This window comes from Rosa chinensis, chromosome 4 (genome assembly GCF_002994745.2).
Source record: "Rosa chinensis cultivar Old Blush chromosome 4, RchiOBHm-V2, whole genome shotgun sequence".
In the NCBI taxonomy this organism is placed as follows: domain Eukaryota; kingdom Viridiplantae; phylum Streptophyta; class Magnoliopsida; order Rosales; family Rosaceae; genus Rosa; species Rosa chinensis.
Window position 1 is genome coordinate 41762082 of NC_037091.1, and position 21958 is coordinate 41784039.

The window sequence follows — 21958 nt, forward strand, 5'->3', positions numbered from 1 at the left end:
TCCTCCTCACTTCAGAATGTGTCAACCTTTTGGATACGCCTTGTGTTGATGGCAATATTGCCATTAAGTTCGATGTTGCTAAGGCTTTCGACACACTTAATTGAGGTTTTCTTCTGAGAGTGCTCACTGCTTTTGGTTTTCATGATACTTTTGTTCAATGGGTGAGTTCCATTCTTGCTTCTGCCAAGCTATCTATTCTCTTTAATGGTTCACCGGTGGGTTTCTTCAGTTGTAGTAGAGGGGTTCGCCAAGGTGACCCGATTTCTCCCCTTTTATTTTGTTTAGCTGAGGAAGTTCTTAGCATAGGTATCACAAAGCTTGTCTCCCCTGGTAGGTTGAAGCCTATTTCTTCTCCTCGAGGCATGAAAGCTCCAAGTCATGTTCTTTTCGCTGATGACATCATGATTTTCTGCAAAGGAAACAAGGAGGGTCTCACATATTTGTTAGACTTTGTTGATGATTATGGAGCAAATTCCGGGCAGTTAGTAAACAAAGGCAAATCTCATGTTTTTCTTGGAAAATCTGCTCAGCCGCGACGCACTTTGATTTCCAAATGGTTGGATGTAACTATTGGTGTGATGCCTTTCACTTATTTAGGCGTTCCCGTTTTCTCTGGTTGCCCGAAGCGCTTTCACTTTCAAGGGCTTGCTGATAAAGTTAAAAGTCGTTTCTCCCAATGGCGTGGAACCTCTCTTTCTATGGCCGGTCGTTTAACTCTGGTAAATTCAGTGATTAATAGCATGCTTTCTCATAGTTTCTTTGTTTATGCTTGGCCTAAAACGGTGTTATCAGACCTGCGGAGATGGGTGAGAAATTTTATCTGGTCAGGTAATGTGCTGACTGGTGGGTTTTCTACTGTTGCTTGGAACAAGTGTTGTGCTCCCAAGAATGAGGGTGGGTTGGGCCTCAAAAATTTTTCAGTTCTTAATCAATCTTTTCTTCTTAAAAAGTTCTGGGATCTTTTAACATCCTCTTCTTTAGCTGCGAATTTTTTTCGCCATCGGTTTCTTGACAAGTTTGGGCAACCATGCAATTATTATAAGCATTCCTCTATTTGGCCTGGGCTTCGTCCTTTATATATTGATATCAGGAGAGGTTCTCAATGGGTTGTCGGCTCCGGTTCTAAAATTGATTTCTAGCATCATGATTGGTTAGGCTCTCCCATTGTTGAGAAATTAAATATTTCCCCTGCAGTAGCTAAGACACTTCAGTCTACGTTATCTTCATTCATTCATAATGGTAGTTGGGTATGTCCAGTGGAGTTATAGGCTGTTTGTGCACCTATTTGGAAGGATGTTGTTGAGGTTACCCTCCCACGCAAGGCTGGTTTGGAAGACAGGTTGGTTTGGAAAGCGGCAAAGGATGGGAACTTAACAGTTGCTTTAGCTTATGATTTAAAGCGCACTCATCTTTCTCATGTTTCTTGGGCTCGATTTGCTTGGCATTCAAGTTTTCGGCTTAGGAACTCTTTCATCTTATGGAAATTTTTGCATGGACGTTTGCTTACTGATGATATCTTACAACGTCGGGGTTTCCATTTATCATCGATCTGTTCTCTTTGTCGTCTGGGTAATGAAACCTCGCATCATCTCTTTTTTGATTGCTCATTCGCTGCTGCCATTTGGGGGAATGTATTGGACTTGTTTCAGGTGACTAATCTTTTCGCTGATACTTATTCTTTTTTTTCTTATCCAATTCGCCATGGTTTTGGTTCCCAATTGAGTATTTTATGGTGGGGTATGATTGGAGCTGGTTTTTATGCTATTTGGCATGCAAGAAACGCTATTCGTTTTCAGGATTCCATGCTGTCGGTGAGGACATTACATAATTCTATTCGGCTTCAACTTTTTGAGATTGACTCCCTAAGTAAGGGAACTATGAGGAATTCAGTTGCTGAGCTTTGCATTCTGCGTCGGATTGGTATTCTTGGAAGACCCCCTAAAGCTCCAAAGATTATAGAGGTTATGTGGCATGCTCCTTCTATTTTGCAAGTTAAGGTTAACACTGATGGCGCAGCTAGAGGCACTCCAGGTCCAGCAGGTTTCAGGGGCATTTTTCGTGATCATTTGGGTCGAGTGCTTGGTTGTTTTGCGGGGGCTCTTGGGGTGGCCTATGCTTTGGAGGCTGAGCTTCAGGCAGTGATTCATGCTATTCATATTGCATCTCAGAAAGGTTGGCATTCCCTATGGATTGAAAGTGACTCAGCTTTGGTAATTCATTTTCTGTCTTCTCTTCAGAGTGATGTACCATGGTGATACTCTACAAATTGGTTTAACTGTCGGGTAATGCTAGCATCTATGTCCGTGAAGGTTTCTCATATCTATCTTGAAGGCAATCAGGTAGCAGATTCTTTAGCTACTTTTGGGGCAAATCAGGTTGGTGTTCATTGGTGGGACTCTTGTCCTCCTTGTGCACTTGCGGCATATTCCCGTGATTTGGCAGGCCTTCCTAATTTCCGGTTTGCATAGTAGATGTTAGTTGCTGCTCTTGGGTTGTTCTTTTGGGGGTCCTTATTAGTACTCAAGTTTTTACCTTCTTTACAGATAGGACGGTTTGTTATATTTAATGTTCGAATTTCAGTCCAGTTGTATTGTTTCTTGATATTGGGAGAGGTTTTGGTTTATGTCCCCCTCTTCCGTCTTGTATTTTGTTTTTTGTTTTTTTTTTAATATTCTAATAAAATAAAATAGAGAGACGGGGGGTCGGTTCCCGTGTGTAGTGGTCCCCTCTCTATTATAGGGAGGGTAGGCGCCTTGCGCAATGACCGCTAACGAGGGGCTAATATCGCCTAATCCTCTATTTTAATTTTAAAAAAAAAAAAAAGTAAAACTCAGTCAGTGGTACCTTTTATCACCCATGTCCCTGATGGCAGATGCTGGAGGCCTAATAACGGTAAGACCCTTACCTTCACAAAGTTAAGCGAAGCCAGAACTCTCTGATAGAAAACCATAGCCAGAATGGATAGCCTAATCACACAAAAACAAACATTTCCAATCTAATTATCATGATTCAAACCACAAAAAACCATTCACTAATTCTCAAAAAGAATACAGACAAATCTGCATAAACCATCTCATAATACATTGAACTATTGATCAATCAAGTCAGTGAGCAATTGAGCATCAAAACCATTGAGCTAGTGACCTACACTATCTTCAATTTTCTCTTTTCTATTCACTTTTCAATTCATGAACTTCATACCCCAAATAGAAGTTCAACCAAGCAAATATTGATTTCTTTATTCCAATGCAGTAAGAATTCAAATTGATTACCAACAACATTTAATCATTCATGGTAATTACGTCTTACACCAAATCTGATATACAGCTCAATTAAACTTTAAGACAAGTAATATACAAAGTCTCAAAATTTCCATGACCAATCATGAATATTAACTTTACTCAACTTATTCAACTTGTCATGGCTCAGTACATACTATTATTTCCATTTTACTGTAATTCTAGATGACTAGCACGTCAACTTCAATAGACCAAGTTTGAATTCTATCTCAACATAAATCTTTCCAATGACTTCAACTTAACAATTAAAGGAAAATAATTATGCTAAGCCTTTTACATTAATCATCAAACCCACATATTCCAAACCTCCTGTACACACCTGTATTCCCATTCCATAGAACCAAATCAAAACAGTCATTCTTGCTTCCCAGGTATCCACTCAACACAACCAACATCAAACCTTAAGTAATAATCAATTCTCAAAACAATATTCAACGTGTGTTTGGGTTTCACTTTAAACATGCAAATCAGAGTAGCAAACACCATATATAACAACCACAATTCATGAAGAATAAACCCTTCCAAAGAAGACCCACATGGTTACCTTGATTTAACGAACTCAGAGGTAATCGGCAAGTACAGCAACATTGACTCAACTCCTTGGCCTTGCTTTGATCTCCACACAAGTCCAAAGGTTTCTTTTATCTTATTTTTGGCTTCTTTTCTATTCCTTGTCCTTTCCAATCTCGACCCTATAACAAAATTGATCAACCACCAGTACCTAGATCCAAATTAACCTCTTTGACTAATAAACAACTTACCCAGAACTGAAGAAGAATGTAGTTAGCTTCCACAGCTTTTTGAATCTTCTCCTTGCCGACTTCGAACCCAAAGAAGAGTAAATTTCTTAAGCTCTGATAATAGACGTCGAACTTGAGAGCAAAGAATAATATTCTGAGACTTCTTTCTCAAGTCATGAATCAACAAAGCAAACTTTAGTATACACAACGAGGTCGTCGCCGAGACTGGGTTGGAGGTTTTGAGGAGGTCTGGGTTTAAAGAGGTCAGTGTTGACACAAACACGATGCAGATTGAGACTGAGCAACACGATATGGATTGAGACTGAGATGCTTTGGTTGTATGGGCTTTGGCCGCAATGAGGTTTTCTAGTTTTCGAGGCGAGATGGTCAGATGGTGAGATTAGTCTGGGTTTTTAGTCATCGGATTAGAAGAGATTGATGTTGGATTAGGACCTGGAATTTCAGTTCGATGATTTTGATTTCAGAAGAAAGAAGTTCTTTTGTGTGCAGTGAAGAAGAGAGAAGATCGAGAGCGAGCTGAGTGTCGGGTTTTGGGTTTCGATCAGTTTGATAAATTTTTCGGGACAAAATTTCATCAAGTGTTAGACGAATAGGTCTTTACGTTGTGTCAAAAAAAACCAAGCTGAAAGGAATTAAAAAAAAAAAAAAAAAAAGGGTTCTTGATCATTTACCTAATTTAGGCTAAATAAATGTTCACTTATTTCACTAAAAGATTTGTATGCACTTATCCAATTTAAATGTAAAAAATAAGTTTACCCTTTAAATAATTAAAAAATTCATTGGAGATGTTGCCGGACTCCGGTCACCGGTTAACGGAATCAGGTCACAAGCCGCTGGACTCGATCACCGAAGACTTTTATTATCCCCAATAAATTTTTATAAAGTTTATTGGGGGCAATAAAATGTTTATTGAGTATTATTGGGGGACAATAAAATAGGACGCAGGACGCCCGTCACCGATCCGGAAGTTCGCAAAGAGATCGCCGGAGACTTTTATTAACTCACAATAAAAATATAAAAGTTTATTAGGGGACAATAAAGTTTATTGGGGGGTAATAAAAAGTTTATTAGGGGCAATAAAGTTTAATGAGACGCAATAAAAAATTTATTGGTATTATTGAGGGTAATAAAAAGTTTATTGGGGGCAATAAAACAGGGATTGGATTCCAGCGGCTGGTCACTAAATCAATCTTAGTTTAATACACAACAGAAATCTGTTGTTTGAAACAGAACCTTTTTCAAACAGTTCATTTCAAAAAAAAAAAAAAAAAACCTAAACAACCAAAAACTAAATCAACAGTTTAATGCATAACAAAAATCTGTTGTTTGAAACAGAATATTTTTTAGAAAACTAATTTACCATGGTATATCACTATATTCAGACAACAGAATTTTTTCATTCTGTTGTTAAAATTATTCAGACAATAGAAAACAACTATTTGTGGTTTGAGCTCTGTCGTTTGATGAGTTTATTGACATAGTAACAAGTATTTAGAGTGTCATGTGTACGAAAACTATAATTCTCTTCCATTATAATAACTTTTTTGCTATGTCTTTATTTGTGTACATGAGAGATCTTCTATCAAATTGATGATGGTTATATAAACATTACTTCAAGGCTCAAGGATATCACATGGAAAAAAAAAACGATCGAAAGAGAATATATATCTCAAGGAAAATGGTGGAGTAAACATTTTAGGCCAAACTACTTTTTTTTTTTTTTTCCTAGGGTTTCTAATTTTCAACAAGTGGATTAAATATCAATGACATTATTGGAAGGCTAGGGTTGACCTTGACAATAAACCATATATGAAATTACACGTTAACATAATAATTCCTAGCTATCCTATCGCCATGCTTCTCTGAGATTATTTTTATTACATCCATTACTTAATACCATGCTGTAATTTACCCGTTAACTACCACATAATATGGTAAGAAAATTAATATGGTCCAAGCATTATGCTTAATGACCTGATCAACTGCCCTGCAAGAAACCTAGGATCAAGAATGAATATCAACCATAGACTATGCCATTTGGGAGATCGTCACCATGTCACTGACCAAGTCATCCATCTTGTACGTCAATAACTCTCTGGACAACCCTGAGATTGTGTGTTATATAAATCCCACTTCTGTCATTCAACGAGTCAGGAGCTCTCTCCGTTTCCTTGTACCAGATTGTATATTATTACAATTCAGGGAATAAAGCATACCCAAGTTGATAGGAAGTAGAAATCATGGCGGGAGGATTTGGGGTGTCAACGGGAGGTGGAGATTTTGAAGCCAAGATCACGCCTCTTGTGATCATTTCTTGCATAATGGCAGCTAGTGGAGGACTCATGTTTGGTTACGATATTGGTATTTCAGGTATGCGTAAGCGCTCATGGTAGCTATGATATTTTCTCTACATGATTTTTGTACGCAATGAACTAATTCGATTGGCTGCACATACAGGCGGTGTCACATCAATGCCCGATTTTCTAAAGAAATTCTTCCCCGTTGTATATCAGAAGCAACAAAGTCCAGGACTTGATAGCAATTACTGCAAATACGATAATCAAGGGCTACAACTGTTCACATCTTCGTTGTACCTCGCTGCTTTAATGGCAACCTTTGTTGCATCGTACTCAACCAAAATGCTAGGCCGAAAGATGACCATGTTGATTGCTGGGATTTTCTTTTGTGTGGGAACAGTTTTTAATGCTGCAGCTCATAACCTTGCGATGCTCATTATTGGGAGGATCGTACTTGGTTGTGGAGTTGGATTTGCTAACCAGGTGTCCTAATTAACCATGTCTTTATTACAGGTGTTAATTTCTTCTTTTTTTTCTTCTTAGTTTTAAGCCCAGTTAATTAATTCGCTCAATTTCCTATGTATAATAGGCGATTCCACTTTTCCTATCCGAGGTCGCACCGACAAGAATTCGGGGGGCACTTAACATACTCTTCCAGCTCAACATTACTATTGGCATTCTGGTTGCAAACCTTATCAATTACGGAACTTCCAAGTAAGCCTAGATCTTCTTAAGTTGTTTAAAATAATAATAATAATAATAATAATAATAATTTTTTTTTTTTGAAAAAAAAAGCTTACGAGCAGGAATTTTTGGTTTGTTTAACAACCCTCGACAATTTTTTCAATTTATTATCTATTTTGGTTTGCATTTGAATTTATCAGTTCTCAAATTCACATGTAAACCAGTATCTAAAATGCTTTGTGCTACCATATATGCAGACTAACTGACGGAACGGGATGGAGAATATCACTAGGTTTGGCTGGCGTTCCAGCATTTATGCTAACTGTGGGGTCTCTTATTGTGGTAGACACTCCTAATAGTTTGATCCAACGAGGTCAGTTGGAGGCAGGAAAAGCAGTTCTTAAAAGGATCCGAGGTATTGACAATGTCGATCCAGAATACCTGGAGATTGTTGAGGCAAGTCGTGTGGCTGGAGAAGTGAAGAATCCCTTCAGAAATCTTCTTAAGCGTAGGAACCAGCCTTCTTTGATCATTGGAATAATGATGCAGGTCATGACTTATCATTTCAAATTTTAATCCCTTGGGTAACCTGTCACACACACGCACACAAAAACAATGATTCTGATTGTCAATTGGAGAATTCTAATATGCATGCATATGTAACAGGTTTTCCAACAATTCACTGGCATTAATGCAATCATGTTTTATGCACCAGTCTTGTTCCAGACCTTGGGATTTAAGAGTGATGCATCTCTCTATTCAGCTGTCATAACAGGACTCGTCAATGTCCTGTCAACTGTTGTATCAATCGTCATTGTGGACAAAGCTGGTCGCCGCATGCTTTTGCTAGAAGCTGGTGTCCAAATGTTCCTTTCACAAATGGGCGTTGCAGTGGTGATGGGACTGAAAGTTAAGGACACAACCAACACCCTCGGACATGGCTTGGGAATTCTTGTGGTAATTTTGATCTGCAGTTTTGTGGCATCCTTTGCATGGTCTTGGGGACCTCTAGGGTGGTTGATCCCAAGTGAGACATTTGCCCTTGAGGCTCGCTCTGCAGGGCAGAGTATTGCTGTTTTTACCAACATGCTCTTCACATTTATTATAGCACAGGCTTTCCTCTCAATGCTTTGCAAAATGAAGTCCGGCATATTCTTTTTCTTCTCAGCCTGGGTACTTGTCATGACACTCTTTACAGTCTTCTTAATTCCTGAGACCAAGAATGTCCCTATTGAAGAGATGAATGACCGAGTGTGGAAGAAGCACTGGTTCTGGAAGAGATTCATGGATGAATGGGATATGGAGGCACCCAAAGGGCATGCTTGAAGGACTTAGGAGTCACATCTGAAAGGGTTTAGGAATTCCTCTTTCAGTTCTGTTGATTGTTTTAATAAAACTCTATCAATAAAGTTTCTTTTAATTCTCATGCATTTTCTTTCTGTTCATACATGGATTTATTAGACTAGAAGTTGAAGATTTACTTGCACGTTACAATTTCAACTTTTATTCTATTTATTCACGAATACACCACATCTTTTATGCATTCTCATATAGTCATATAGCGTTCAAAATCCAAACTCATCAACCCACAGAGTCACACCTATAGAAATCAATAAACTATTCGGCTAGTAGAAATTCTCATCATCCAAATCCACAGAACACTATAATGAACCCAATGACTTATGTGTTCACATAATATTAGCTAGTTACGTAAAAAATTGTCTTAGGATTATTTATCAATTCACATATGATGTCTGTGGCGTTGAAGTTTAAGAAGATTAAGAAGCTGAAGCACTACTCTAACAAACTCGATCGACCAACTAATGAACGAGAAATGATTAACTGCAAGAAGTCTCAAAAAGTTTTTTTTTTTTTAAATACGAAGAGACTATAATTAAAGACATAAGCCTCTAATTAAAGCATCTATTGTTTACAACATCAAACAATAAAGCATTTGACTCTCCCAACAGAGTTAGTCCACGAGAAACCGTCAAAGGAGGAGTGCCCGGGAAAGATATCATGACAATGGTTTTAACAGTGTTATTTTCTACGTCATCACTTTCGATCTGTTGCCTTTGTGGTATTCCGGTATACACAGTGGCGGAACTAGAAAGTTATATGTGGGGGGGGGGGGGGGGGCCCAAAAATGATGAAGTATTTTTGACAAAAAAATCTATTATAAAAATTAATTTAACATATGATATATTTATCAGTTGTAAATCAAGCTTTAATATTTTAAGTTACGTATTAATGTTTTCTTTTATAGCATTCATTTAAGTCTTCTTTTTATTTTTTCACAAGCATTTATTAATAGATTAGATAAACAAATTGTGTGAAATATATTATTATTTCTTATTGCTTTCATCAGTTCATGCATAGCTGAGTAATTGAGGGAGCCAATCATGATGATTATGGTCTCAATCTCATTAAATCCACAACCAATTACAGATGCACACATGTATATTTTAAGAAGTTTGGGGGGGGCAGGGCCATCTCCCGCCCCCATGTAGTTCCGCCTCTGGGTATACCGTATACAAAACCCCAACTTGCACATGCACAAATCATTTCACCAACCTAGAAAAATTGCTAGAAAATATAAAACTCACCTCCTAACCCTACCCCGCCGTCAAGGCTTGGGTGTTCAGCAACATTGTCTGGCATTGAGTCTAGCATCGACCAAGGGTTCTTCAATCAAAGTTTAGTGTCAGTGACTCAGTGTTCATGAACGAGTCCATTGCTCCGCTTAGGTTTACTACTATCAATGACTTTGTTCGTGGCCTAGCCCTTCTGGTGGATCCACATTATGATTGGTTTCGTGTCTGATGAAGAGGGTCGAGGAACCGATGTTATCGGTGGCTTGTGGCCGCGCAAAGGAAGACTTAAAGTTTGTTAGCTTGTGGGAGACCAGTACTGAGTATCCCATATCGATATTCTGGTGGTTTAGACCAGGGGCGGATTCAGGATTCCAAATTGGGTGAAGCTTGGATTTCTTAATAAAGTGAAGGAAAAAAAAATAGTAGAGAATCTCGGCCGTGCAAGAGAATTTTATTAATTGGAAAAAAAAAAGATGCACCTAGTCCGCGCGGGGGGGGGGGGGGGGGGGGGGGGGGGGTTGGGGTGGAGGGGGAACATAATGTGCCTTACCCCTCACATGCATATACAAAATTAAAGGACAAACTCAATAATAAAATAAACGTGCAATGCAATATAATACAAGAGCATAAACTAACTAAAACTAACTCTACAAGTACATGAAGCTTCAAACTCTTTAATCACCGACTCATTGTCAATAGATTCAGCATACACTTTCTTAATGTGAAGGACCATACAATCACCAAGAAACTCATCCTCCATCTTGCTTCTAAGTTTATTCTTAATAAGCCTTACCCCTCACATGTATATACAAAATTAAAGGACAAACTCAACAATAAAATAAACGTGCAATGCAATATAATACAAGAGCATAAACTAACTAAAACTAACTCTACAAGTACATGAAACTTCAAACTCTTTGATCACCGACTCATTGTCAATAGATTCAGCATACACTTTCTTAATGTGAAGGACCATACAATCACCAAGAAACTCATCCTCCATCTTGCTTCTAAGTTTATTCTTAATAATGTTCATGGCTGAAAATACTCTTTTAGTGGTTGCCATAGAAACAAGAATAGTCAAAATCAGACAAATCAATCTATGAAGCATAGGGAAAAATTCTGACTTCCTTGTTTGAACCAAGGTTAGACACAGATCAGAAATGGATTCCAAATTCTAGAATTTTGGATCACTACGCATATCTTTTTATAAATATGCACACTCTAATTCTAAAGCAAACATTTCACCATCATCAAAATCTTCAGGATAAAACTTCTTTGCAAGATTGCAAACACCTTCAGTTTTAAAATTCTTGAAGTTATCACGAAGATCCAAGGTTGAACTAAGTATAAGGAGTTCTGATGCATGGTCTGAGAATCTTCTATTCAACTCACTCAACTGAAAATCAACTAAAGCATTGAATACATCCATATGGTAATGATGCTCAACTGTAATGAAATCTCTTTGTTGGCAATGACGACATGTACCATCCTTATACCAAGTATTCATATCAGGCATATCAATATCATGCTTTTCATAAAAAGATTCTACATCTCTTACCAAATCATCCCAACCTTTTTCTCTCATCTCCTGAAGAATTGATTTTGTAAGTGCAACAAAGTTCATAGCATGTACAACATCAAGTGATTTCCGCTGCAATGTTTGACAAAGAACTTCAATGATTTTCATTACTTTGTGCATTGGAAGCAAACATAACACAAAATCAAAAGACCTCATAGCTTTAAGAACAGCCTTAACTTGTCCTTGCAATTCCAAGGGTGCTTGGTCAATCATGTCATTAAGAGTGTTTTTTGTTGAACTAAACAGTTCAATTAAACTCTTAATAGAACGGAACTGTGAGCTCCAATGAGTAGCACTAGCTCGTTGCAAAATACAAATTTGACTAGCACCAGTACCTATTTGAAGCTCTCCAGAAGCTACCAAATTTGCAATTTCTTCAGTTCTTACAGCTTTTAATGCAGAGTGACGCTTAGCAGAAGAATCAACAAAATTCAAAATTCACTAGTGGTAGGGTGAAGCTACGTGTCGTCGGTTTTATCTTCCAGCGGCAACATAGTAGGAAAGCTGTGAGTATGGTCATTATGCTACGTTGTAATCGAGTTACATATCGAGTTATCTTTCCGTTATGTCACCGCTATGTCAAAGCAAATAGAGTCGCCAGTAGAGCGCTCTTTGCTAGTTGGTGCCTAGTTGAATACAGTTATTTGGTAGAGACTCATGATAGGTTTTCAAGATCACTACAAGAAATCTGGGCTTTTACGGCCTGCAATTTACGGCGTGCTCTGAATGCGTGCAGTAAAAGACTCTCCATTGTTGGTCTTTCACGGCGTGCTTCGAATGAGCGCCGTAAAAGACTTTTCCTTATTGGTCTTTCATGGCATGCTTTTACTGCGTGCCGTAAATGTCACTATACATTTACGGCGTTCTATTATAATGCGCCGTAAATAAGGTGGGGAGGCATTTATAAAGCGGCTAAATTTTGAGATCCCGCTCACGTTTTTTTGGCTAAATTCTAATCTCCCACCCAATCTCTTACTAAAAAATTTCACACGGGAACAGACGCCGGACTCTATCAGCTATCCTTTCCTCTCTCATATCGCTCCCCCCTTTTCTCTTAATCCTTCCTCAAACTGATCTAATCATCCAGTTGTCTGGGTGAATACCTCTCTCTCTCTCTCTCTCTCTCTCTCAAACATGTGAGTCTCTCTTTTTCTCTTTCACACAGACACTAAATTTGAATTTGATTTCAGTTGGTGTTGCTCTATCGTCTATCTTTGATTCATTGCTTTTGACTAAGGGGAAATTGGTTTTTGGTTATGATTAGAAATTCAGTATCGAGATTCCGGGCTTTTGTTGTCTTCAATCACTGAGGCTTTTGAATTGTAGCTTGACTCTTAAAAGGTTAATCAAATTAATGCTGTAGTGATTGTTATCAGTGCAAGTTTGAAACAGTGCACTAAATCCCTGTGTTGATTATTAGGGTTCTTATTGCAGGTTATATTTGCAGTGGTTGTAATTATTTCTTATATCAAAGAGGGTCGAAGTTCTTTTGTTCTTGAAAGTGAATTCATTATGATTTTCTTGCCTCTTTTAAATAGTGTCTATGATCTTTCTACAAAATATAAAGTAGTTTCACAACTCCTTTACATTATACAACATGCCTGACCATAATTTTCAATTACTAATACAGGAAAGAGGACATTTGAGTGACCCTTTGGGAGAGATGGCACGAACTTTCGATATTGAAGCTATTTGGACAGCCACTTCACCTGCACTTGCTGTGTTTACAAGCCTTCTTCAAGATGAGTAGGAAAATGAGCACTTCTTCGGCTTCAAAAGGTACTCTAACTTAGAAGTTTGTTGCTCTTTCTGTTTCAGGCTTTTACTAATAACTTCAAATCTTATTGCGTGTAAATGTTTTAGTAATTGCTTTATTATTGTTCTTCAACTTTGATTTTATACTTCCTTTTGGTTTTAGTTTCAGTTTCTGCTTCAAGTTTGTTCCTTCCCTTTATCACTTTGCTTTTGATGGAAATGTTTAGAAAACATGTGGAGATTAACCAAAATATCTTCAATTTAGCAAGATAACAATTCTTAGCAAACTAAGACCAGGAATGTGATATATATCAGTAACACTGACCGTAGAACAGATAAATAACTGTCAGATTCTTTTTCAACAATTTAACCAAACAGAAAATGAAGATGGCATCTAATTCTAGCACAAGAGAGTTAAGAGCCTAAGATTTCATTCACTACCGAATTTAAATGATGCAGATGTGCATTGTAATATTTTCCCTTTTTTTTTTTTTTTCCTTTTTGCTTTTGGTCTCCCAGCCTTTTTTAGGAGACACATGCAGCATGCAATTTCTCTCATTAGTGCTCTGCTTGATTGGTAGGGAAGGAGTCAAAGAGATGAAGGTACCATTAGTGATACACCACCCTTATTATTTGTTCAATGCATTCTTTTTCAAGAGCCTAATGACTTGCTTTATTCTATTACTCAAATTTATATGTAATAGAGTTATGATCGCTAAGAATCGTTAACTGCAAATGTTATCAAATTTATACATATTACAAAATAACATATTCTAAATATTGTTGTCAAAGGCCTTATTTAAAGAAAATTGTTAAAATCAGATCCTGGAACTATGGGGCAAGTAATTTCATATCATAAATACCACACATCCCACACAAACTTTGAGTAAGTACAGCCAATACAGAAAGAACATCCAATAGTGTAAAGAAACAAGTCTGCATTTTATGTTTTTATTTTTTTTAAGTTCTTATTATGTTTAAGTAGGTGGACTTATTATTTTTTTAAAATCTTTTGTCATAATAGGAATTTAAGTTGCAAGATATAATTTTCCTTTTTTTTTCCTCCGTAAAGAATGTATAACTTCTTTATATTTAAATTCCATAAACCCAATAAGCACCATCCAATGGGAACACTCCAGATTAAAGATAACAAGAATTTATAACTTGCGTATGCATGTTCGATTTTATTTCCAATGAATTGTGCTTATTGGGTTGATAAATGATTGTTAAATGTTGGCTCTTTTGCTCGAGTACCATAATGATAGAATTGATTCAATCTTACATATGGTTTTATATCAATCTCATGCACACAATTACTGTATTTGATGGGTTGTATGGGAATACTCTCATTTCTATGATTCTGATGGTACAGTTTTCATAAAAGTTCCAAAGAAAAAAGATCCTGCTTTGTTGCGTTGAGTTCTTTAGGCTTCAGTTGTTCTGTACTCAGTTATAAGATTTACATTAGTAAAGCTTGGGATGGCAGTTTCAGGAGATGTAAAAATTGATATGGTTGGTAATAGCGCACTTCATTAGCAGTCTGTTCTTCTATTGATATGGTTGGTAAAGCTGGGTTTTTTGTTTTTATATGTTATGTCTTTTTGATCTTTGAAAATTTAGAAATTTATGTATGTCTGATTTTTGAAAGCATAGAAGTTGTAGCCTTTTCATCTAGTTTTACAATTGTATATATGAGAAAAGCGAAGATTTCTCTGTTCAGAACTGATCATTTGCGTTTTCATTTCTTAAATTTTGTAGATGAACCTGCGAAACAAGTGAAGAGCGCAATTCGGTTAAAGAGCAGTAGCAAGTCTCATGTAGCTTTCAAGGTATTTCCTAATTTTATTCATTTATTCCTTTTTAGTCCATGTAAGCTATGCTCTTCTACATTTTTGTTACAATAAGATAATTTTGCTCACCTGCAATTAAGTAAGATTCTAGATGCATTGTTTATGTTATGTGGGCAATTTTTGAATTAGTGTTTCTATGTTTTCCTGTTTTTTATTTTTTATTTTCATTTTTTAATCAAACTTCAATAACTCTGCTGCTTTAGTTTCAAACTACCGTACCAAAAAACTGTTACCCTCTGGGGGGTATCCTTGCTCCAGGAGAGAGTAAATGCGACTGAGAATGGCCTTGCACTTGCTGTTTTATAGATGTTATGTATCATCTAATTATATATCCATTATCCAAGTGTTGTAAATATGAAATATATTATGATCCCGCTTGGAAGTTTCAAATAAAGAAATTAAAGATACTTGATTACTATAGTATCAGAAACTTTTGTGTATTTATCTAACTAAAGCAAATCAACTGAAGTATTGAGACTGTATCTTCAATGGAATGGTTCTTGGAATGGTTGTTACATTAGTGAAGGTGACAAACAATATGTATGCATCAAATTGGTTATCTTCTTTACTCTGTAGCCATGAGCAAGCTAACTTCTAACCTATGGTTAATATAGCCGAATTAATATGCTATGTGAGAGTACATATGTAATGTATTTTGTTTTTGCTTTGTTGGTTATGAACTTATGATATTTGCCCAAATTCATAAATGAAAGCCTTCTTCAATTGTTATATGCATAACTAATGAATTGTTACTTTCAGAAGGAACAAATGCTCTACATCCTTACCACACCTTTGCTATCGCAAGAATATAGCGATTGAAGAGAGCTACCACTCAGCTGCTTCCAGAATGTTTTGTGGAATTTCTAACAAAGGAAAGCCCCTTTTAGTAGCGGTTTCTGTTCTGATAATGATGGATTCGAAGGGAAATATGTGGACTGTATATGTAAGCCCCCTTGAATCACACCTATGAAAACTATTTGAAGAAAAATATGTGCACTGGAACACCTTACACCTCACCTAAATTCCTCCAATAGTTGTTCAGGTTTTTGCTGCTTGGTTTATATGAACATTCGGCTATGTAATGTTATGAGATCAACAATATTATTGTCTACACAAGCAATTACTTTCTTCAATAATCTGCTAAATCCCGCAGCAAAGCGCGGGCATACTTACTAGTATATATGATATGAGAGTAATATGAATATGACATTTGAGTAAAATAATATTTTTTTTTGTTTGGAAAGATCTCATTTACGGCGCCCAGAGTGCGCCTTAAATAGGAATTCAGTCACTCATTTACGGCATGCAGGAGTATGCCTTAAATAGGAGGTCTTTTACGGCGTGCAATGTGGGCCGTAAATGACCTCAGTCACATTTGTAGAACCACTTTTATGGCGCGTTAATTGTTCTTTTATGACACATTTTTGCGCGCCGTAAAAGATATGTGGTTTTTTACGGCGCGAGCTTTTACAGCGTGTTTTTGTGCGTCATAAATAGGCTTTTACAGCGCACATGGTGGGCCGTAAAAGACCAATTTTGGTGTAGTGGATGTTCTCTATATGCTTATTGGAATCAGGGGTTTAGGCTTAATGCCCCCCCCCCCTTGTATTCAACAGTTTCATTAATCAAGGCTTGAGGGCAGCCGCACCAGTCCTTTATTCATAAAAAAAAAAAAAAAAAAAAAAGATTTGCCAAATATCATGCACTCCTTGAGCTGTAACATTCAATGTCAACTGCAAGCGGTGAGCAAAACAATGCTTAAAATATGCATAAGGACATTCTTCAAGAACAATGCTTGTAACCCATTATAAATACCTCTCATATTAGAAGCACCATCATACCCTTGACCACGCATATTTCTCACTTAAAGATTGTACATAGTAAGTACTTTAGTGATCTCATTTTTAAGAGTTTGTGAGGTAGTGTTAGGAACACTCGCAATCTTAAAAATTCGTTCTAGTATCATACCTTGACAATCAATAAATCTCATAAAAATGGCTATTTGTTCCTTACCAGATGTGTCTAAAGCTTCATCAACAAGAATACAATATTTGGAATCCCTAACTTCTTCACGTATCTTGTTCTTCACTTTATTACCAAGAATATTTAGAATTTGCTTTTGAATTGATGAACTAATATAATTGGCATTTCCAGGAGCATTTCCCAAGACAACTCTCTCAAACTCCACACTCATTCTTGAAAAAGATTTTATAACTTCCCTAAAATATCCAGCTTTCAAGAAACTTTCAGATTCATTGGCCTGTAAAAGGAGCTCCTTGATTAGCAATAGGGGTGTGCAAAACATGGTACAAACCAGCCAAACCAACCAAAACCGATTGATAAATATGGTTTGGTTAAGGTTTTTAAACTTTAAAAATTGAAAATCGGTTCAATATCAAACCAAACCATTTATGAACTAGGTTGGTTTGGTTTCTCTTGTACTTAAACCGCGGAACCCGAACCGACCGGTATGTATGAAATATAAGAGAAAAAGTTTATACACACACATAATAAATATATATTCATTTGTCCGGTTTGTTCTAAATAAGTTCTAAATCTCCAGTTATAACTTTATTCTCAAATGATACACTATCATATTGAATTCAAGGCCTTTGGCCTTTAGGGATTCAGAGGGCTTGTTCAGGGGTGCTTTTGCACATAGAGTTATTGTTTCCAGTGCAATTGAGGCAGAACTTTCGGCGGTTATGGAAGCTATAAGGGTGGCATCAGAGAGGGGCTGGCAGAAGCTTTGGTTGGAAACAGACTCTGTTCTAGTAGTCCACTACTTCAAGGCACCTCAGTTCATTCCTTGGAAGTTAAGAGTGGCATGGGCTAATTGTGTGAAATGTGTGCAACTCGTGCAATTTAAAGTAAGTCACATCTACAGGGAAGGAAATGCATTGGCTGACAAATTGGCTGACTTTGGAGCTACCAATATGGGTTCTATTTGGTACATTAACGTCCCTTCTTTTGTTACAGGCCTCTATGGACGTGATTTGACATCCGGCACTAACTACCGTTTTAGGTAGTTGATTAGTTTCTTCTTTAACTATTGTAATTGTTCTTTTTAGTTGTTTTTTCTCTGTATTAGTAATTGGTACTTTTAGTTGTACTTGTTCAGCTTGTGTTTCCTTATGGCAAGGTTTTGGCCTAGCCCCCCTTGCTATGTATCTTTTCTTTATTTATTAATAAATTTGGGTAAGAGCGCTGAATTAGCTCTTATTCCGCTTCTATAAAAATAAAAATAAAATAAAAATAAAAAAAGGCCCAAAGGCCTAAAACCTTAGTATATAATCGCTACAATTTTTTTGATCGTTTCATATCACATCTCTGATCTCTCAATCTCTCATTGTTTGACCTTTAATATTTAATATTATCATATTAAGCTAGTATTGATGGCTAAGTCGTTAAATAAGTGAATCACTTTGAATCTAATTTAGGTTTTAGTTTTGGACTATATGTTTTGGATTTTAATTATTGAATTTTAAATTTAGATAATTTCAATTCTTGAGATTTAATTTTTACTGTCAATTTTTTCATAAATAGCATGTTAATATTATATTGGTGAAAACCGTCTAACCGACCAAACCAAACCATCTTTAATTGGATTGGATTGGATCCGATTGAGCTTTTTTTTATTATGACCGGTTTTTCAAAATGTCTAAACCGCTTACTTTGGCATAGAGACGGTTTGGAGTCAAAACCGATATAACCCAATCCGTGTGCAACCCTAATTAGCAAGCAATCTAACACTCTCTATTGAAGCCTTAAGCCTCAATCGATTGTCTTCCACATCTTTCAATGACCTTGACTCAAGAATTGTTTCAATTTGTTTGGTTGGGTTTCTTAATAAATCTCATCCATGCATTGCAGCATGTTGTGGAGAGTTAAGGCCTCCTGCATGCTTCGTCAACATATTATCATCCATGCAAACCCTTTTCCAAGTTTTAAACCCATCAATAGTGAATGCGTGACGGTGAGAATCTTCAATGCCAAAAAGGAAATAAGGGAAGCAATATGCTTTATCAAGAGCAATTGAATATTCAAGTCATGAATTATCCTTGAACCAAGAAGACTGAAATCTACGTTTTTGACCCCTATGATTTGCGAATGAAAATGATAACTCATGCTGAAATGGACCCAACAAAATATAGGCCTTTCTAACACTATCACGCTCATTCACTGGAGATTTCCATATGGGACAACGTAATATAGGATCACATTTAAGAGCATTGATATTATTTGGTGGCTCTAAAGGTTGAGAATTGACCACTGGAGACTCTGAAGGTTGCGGTTGATCATCAAAATTTGGAGAGGCTATGGAAGGATTATAAATCACTTTTGAGCATGAAGACCAATATTAGTTCTTTGAAACCATGTAGTAATTTTTTTTGATCGCTTCGGTTTCGGCTCATGATTTGACATTTTAGTGTAACACCTATAAATTAATAAATTAACTTATATTAGATATATGAGAGCAATGCCATTATGCCAATACAATTATAATTCACATACATGTAACACCCAAAATTACAATTATGAGAGCAATGCCATTATGCCAATACATTTATCAAAATAACAAGATCTAAATATTTAATGACGGTATTAGTGTATTACCTTTGCTTATGAGTTCTGAGGCCTTTTCCTCACTGACCGAGTGCAACACTCTTATTGATACAATCTGTCAATCATGAATTTGCAATTGAAGAAGAAATCAACATTAAATGGAAATCAATTTATCAAACCCATTTCTAACTACCCAATCAGTATCATTACCTTGATTAAAATCAAGTAATCAACAATTCAACATCAAGATCAAAAGGAAATTGAACTATCAAATGACCATTTCAACCAGTTAATCACTTAATTAGTAAGCTCATAAGCTCATAAAAATCAATTATATATTTATATCATTTTGACTGTTTGCAATTATACCATCAAGATCAATTGGAAATTCGAAATCGAACTCATTTCAACAATTCAACTATACCATTATGGCATTACCTTAGTTAAAAACCAACAAGTCACAAGATCAAATCATCAAATGGAAATCGATTAATTGAACTGTAAATTACATATTAGAAATTTAGAATTCAGAAACCTAGAAGCCCAGAACTTCAAAAGATAAGAAGCCAGAACTTCAGTAGATAAGAAGAGGAGAGGAGGACTAGAGGAGGCGAGGACACGTCGCCGAGGAGGAGAAGAAGATGGAGAGGGAGTGAGGCAGAGCTTGGAGACCGGAGAGCTGCAGAGGCGGAGACTGGTTGCTGGACAGACTCTCCAACCTCGAGTTCGGCAGTGGCCGGTGGGGAGGCTAGAGCCTGGAGGCAGAGCTCGGAGACTAGAGACGGGTTGCTGACATGTTGGTTCCAGCCTTACACTCTTGCAGGTAGCCGAGTCGGGAGTGCTCCAAGGATCGGATTGAGTTTGGCGGTGGGGCTTGAAAGGAGAAAACTAGTCCTAAAAAAAAACTATATACCAAATTTTTTTTTTATGGGCCCAAAAAGCTCCGCAGGGCTTAAGCCCTACCCATCCCATGGTTGGATCTGCCCCTGGTTTAGACCAATAGTTATATCTAGTATGGATCACCCTTGGTACTAGTCGACATCAACTTATGGTGCATGAGGTGGCGATCAATGGCTCTCAAGTGGCTGTGAGTGTGAGTTGAATCATTGGGGTTGGATACTGGTGATTCACTGCAACCACCATGACAAAGGGTGGCGCTTTCTTGGTCAAACATGGACTAATGGTATTGTTTAGGGCTACGGTGGCTAATGTGTTTTAAAATGTTACTCACAAGCGCACGAATCAATTGTAGCAAAGAAATGCAAGAGCGAGGTCGAACCCACAGGGACTGTGAAATAGGAAAAACTAATCAAACTGAAATTAACTTAATGCTAATCTAGTTAAATAAAAGTTGGATATGATGTGGTTGAACTAAAATAAAGTAAATAGATAAAAATTACCTTGATGATGAAGTAACTAAGGTATCAGATTCCACCACATTACTAAATAAATCTTGAAGTATTATCTATCAATTCCCAAACTAGGAGTAGCAATCTAGAAATCAATCTACTGCTTGCTCAAGATTTAACAATAACGCATACATGTAAATGATCTAAAGTAGACTCTTCTTTGCTTCTTGATTATGAACACCAAAGCATCACATGTACACAAACTTATTGAAACTACAAAAGATCAAAGTGTGTACTAAGCATCAAATGTGAAACAAGCTCATTTGAATAACAAGAGATCAAAGGAGTTCATGTCAAATATTTTACTAAGCCAAGCATGGATTAATAAAAGTGACTTCCAAACTACCAAAAATGCATGACATTAAAGGTGAAAGGAACAAATATTTTATTAATGCATTTTGAAGCAAGAGTCGTAGGCATGAAAAACATAATTATGGGAATAGAGACAGATAATTTAAATGAAACTTATTTCATAATGTGGTTTCCTCCTTAACCTTAGTTAAGGAAATTTGCAATGCATAATACAAATTGAAAACATGCTTAAAACAATACAATTTATCAAACAAAGAGTAACTAATGAAAGGGAAGAGCAAGGATCAAAGGTGTGTCTCCAATTCTCCTCTCTACCTCTCCTCCCTTTCTTCCTTCAAGAAAGTTCTATTTATAGGGCAACCTTGGTCTTCATTCCAACTTAATTTCCATGTGAATTGCCTTATAAAAATTATCATGCTTGATACCAAACTCCTCCACTCATAAATGCTTTTACACATAGCATTATCATGCTTGATACCAAACTCCTCCACTCATAAATGCTTTTACACATAGCATTATCATGCTTGATACCAAACTTCTCCACTCATAAATGCTTTCACACATAGCATTATCATGCTGTTTTTTTCCATTGGTCATTCTTCATGTATTTTTCCATTTGCTTCAATTGCATGCTTGCCTATGAGTAAAAAAAAAACATAAATTGACTTCAACAATTGATGGCCAATATAACATACTTAATGTAATGAGAAAGCATTCCATTAATTTAAAATGTGCATGTATATTACACAGGGTGCTACACCTAATGCAAACTATATGACTCAAACTAATAAAAATAAGTTACTAACAAATATAAATTAGAGATATTAATATGATATAAAATGTGCTCAT

The 21958-nt window shown here is 36.6% G+C and overlaps 2 protein-coding genes and 2 long non-coding RNA genes across 4 annotated transcripts; 2 read left to right on the forward strand and 2 right to left on the reverse strand.

The window, feature by feature from the left end:
• Positions 1-6206: 6206 nt before the first annotated feature.
• LOC112200265 (sugar transport protein MST4) lies at positions 6207-8481 on the forward strand. Its single transcript, XM_024341291.2, has 5 exons — positions 6207-6430; positions 6518-6840; positions 6947-7071; positions 7299-7590; positions 7708-8481. The coding sequence occupies exons 1-5, from the start codon at positions 6301-6303 to the stop codon at positions 8365-8367; spliced, it is 1530 nt and encodes a 509-aa protein (XP_024197059.1). The 5' UTR covers positions 6207-6300; the 3' UTR covers positions 8368-8481.
• Positions 8482-10842: 2361 nt separating this feature from the next.
• On the reverse strand, positions 10843-11430 carry LOC112199325. The gene has a single exon (XM_024340356.1). The coding sequence runs from the start codon at positions 11428-11430 to the stop codon at positions 10843-10845; it is 588 nt and encodes a 195-aa protein (XP_024196124.1).
• Positions 11431-12168: 738 nt separating this feature from the next.
• On the forward strand, positions 12169-16000 carry LOC112200667. The gene is made up of 4 exons (XR_002936413.2): positions 12169-12353; positions 12848-12996; positions 14731-14801; positions 15582-16000. It is a non-coding gene; the product is annotated as an uncharacterized LOC112200667 (long non-coding RNA).
• Positions 16001-19220: 3220 nt separating this feature from the next.
• Positions 19221-21428, reverse strand: LOC121052938. Its single transcript, XR_005810312.1, has 2 exons — positions 19440-21428; positions 19221-19260 (listed from the first exon to the last, which is right to left on the reverse strand). It is a non-coding gene; the product is annotated as an uncharacterized LOC121052938 (long non-coding RNA).
• Positions 21429-21958: the final 530 nt, after the last annotated feature.

Excerpts from the sequence above, each read along its gene's own strand:
- LOC112200265 (XM_024341291.2), top strand. The coding sequence starts at position 6,301 with ATGGCGGGAGGATTTGGGGTGTCAACGGGAGGTGGAGATTTTGAAGCC. Across the intron at positions 6,841-6,946 it reads GAGTTGGATTTGCTAACCAG|GCGATTCCACTTTTCCTATC; the intron begins GTGTCCTAATTA and ends TATGTATAATAG. Across the intron at positions 7,591-7,707 it reads TCATTGGAATAATGATGCAG|GTTTTCCAACAATTCACTGG; the intron begins GTCATGACTTAT and ends CATATGTAACAG.
- LOC112199325 (XM_024340356.1), bottom strand. The coding sequence starts at position 11,430 with ATGATTGACCAAGCACCCTTGGAATTGCAAGGACAAGTTAAGGCTGTT.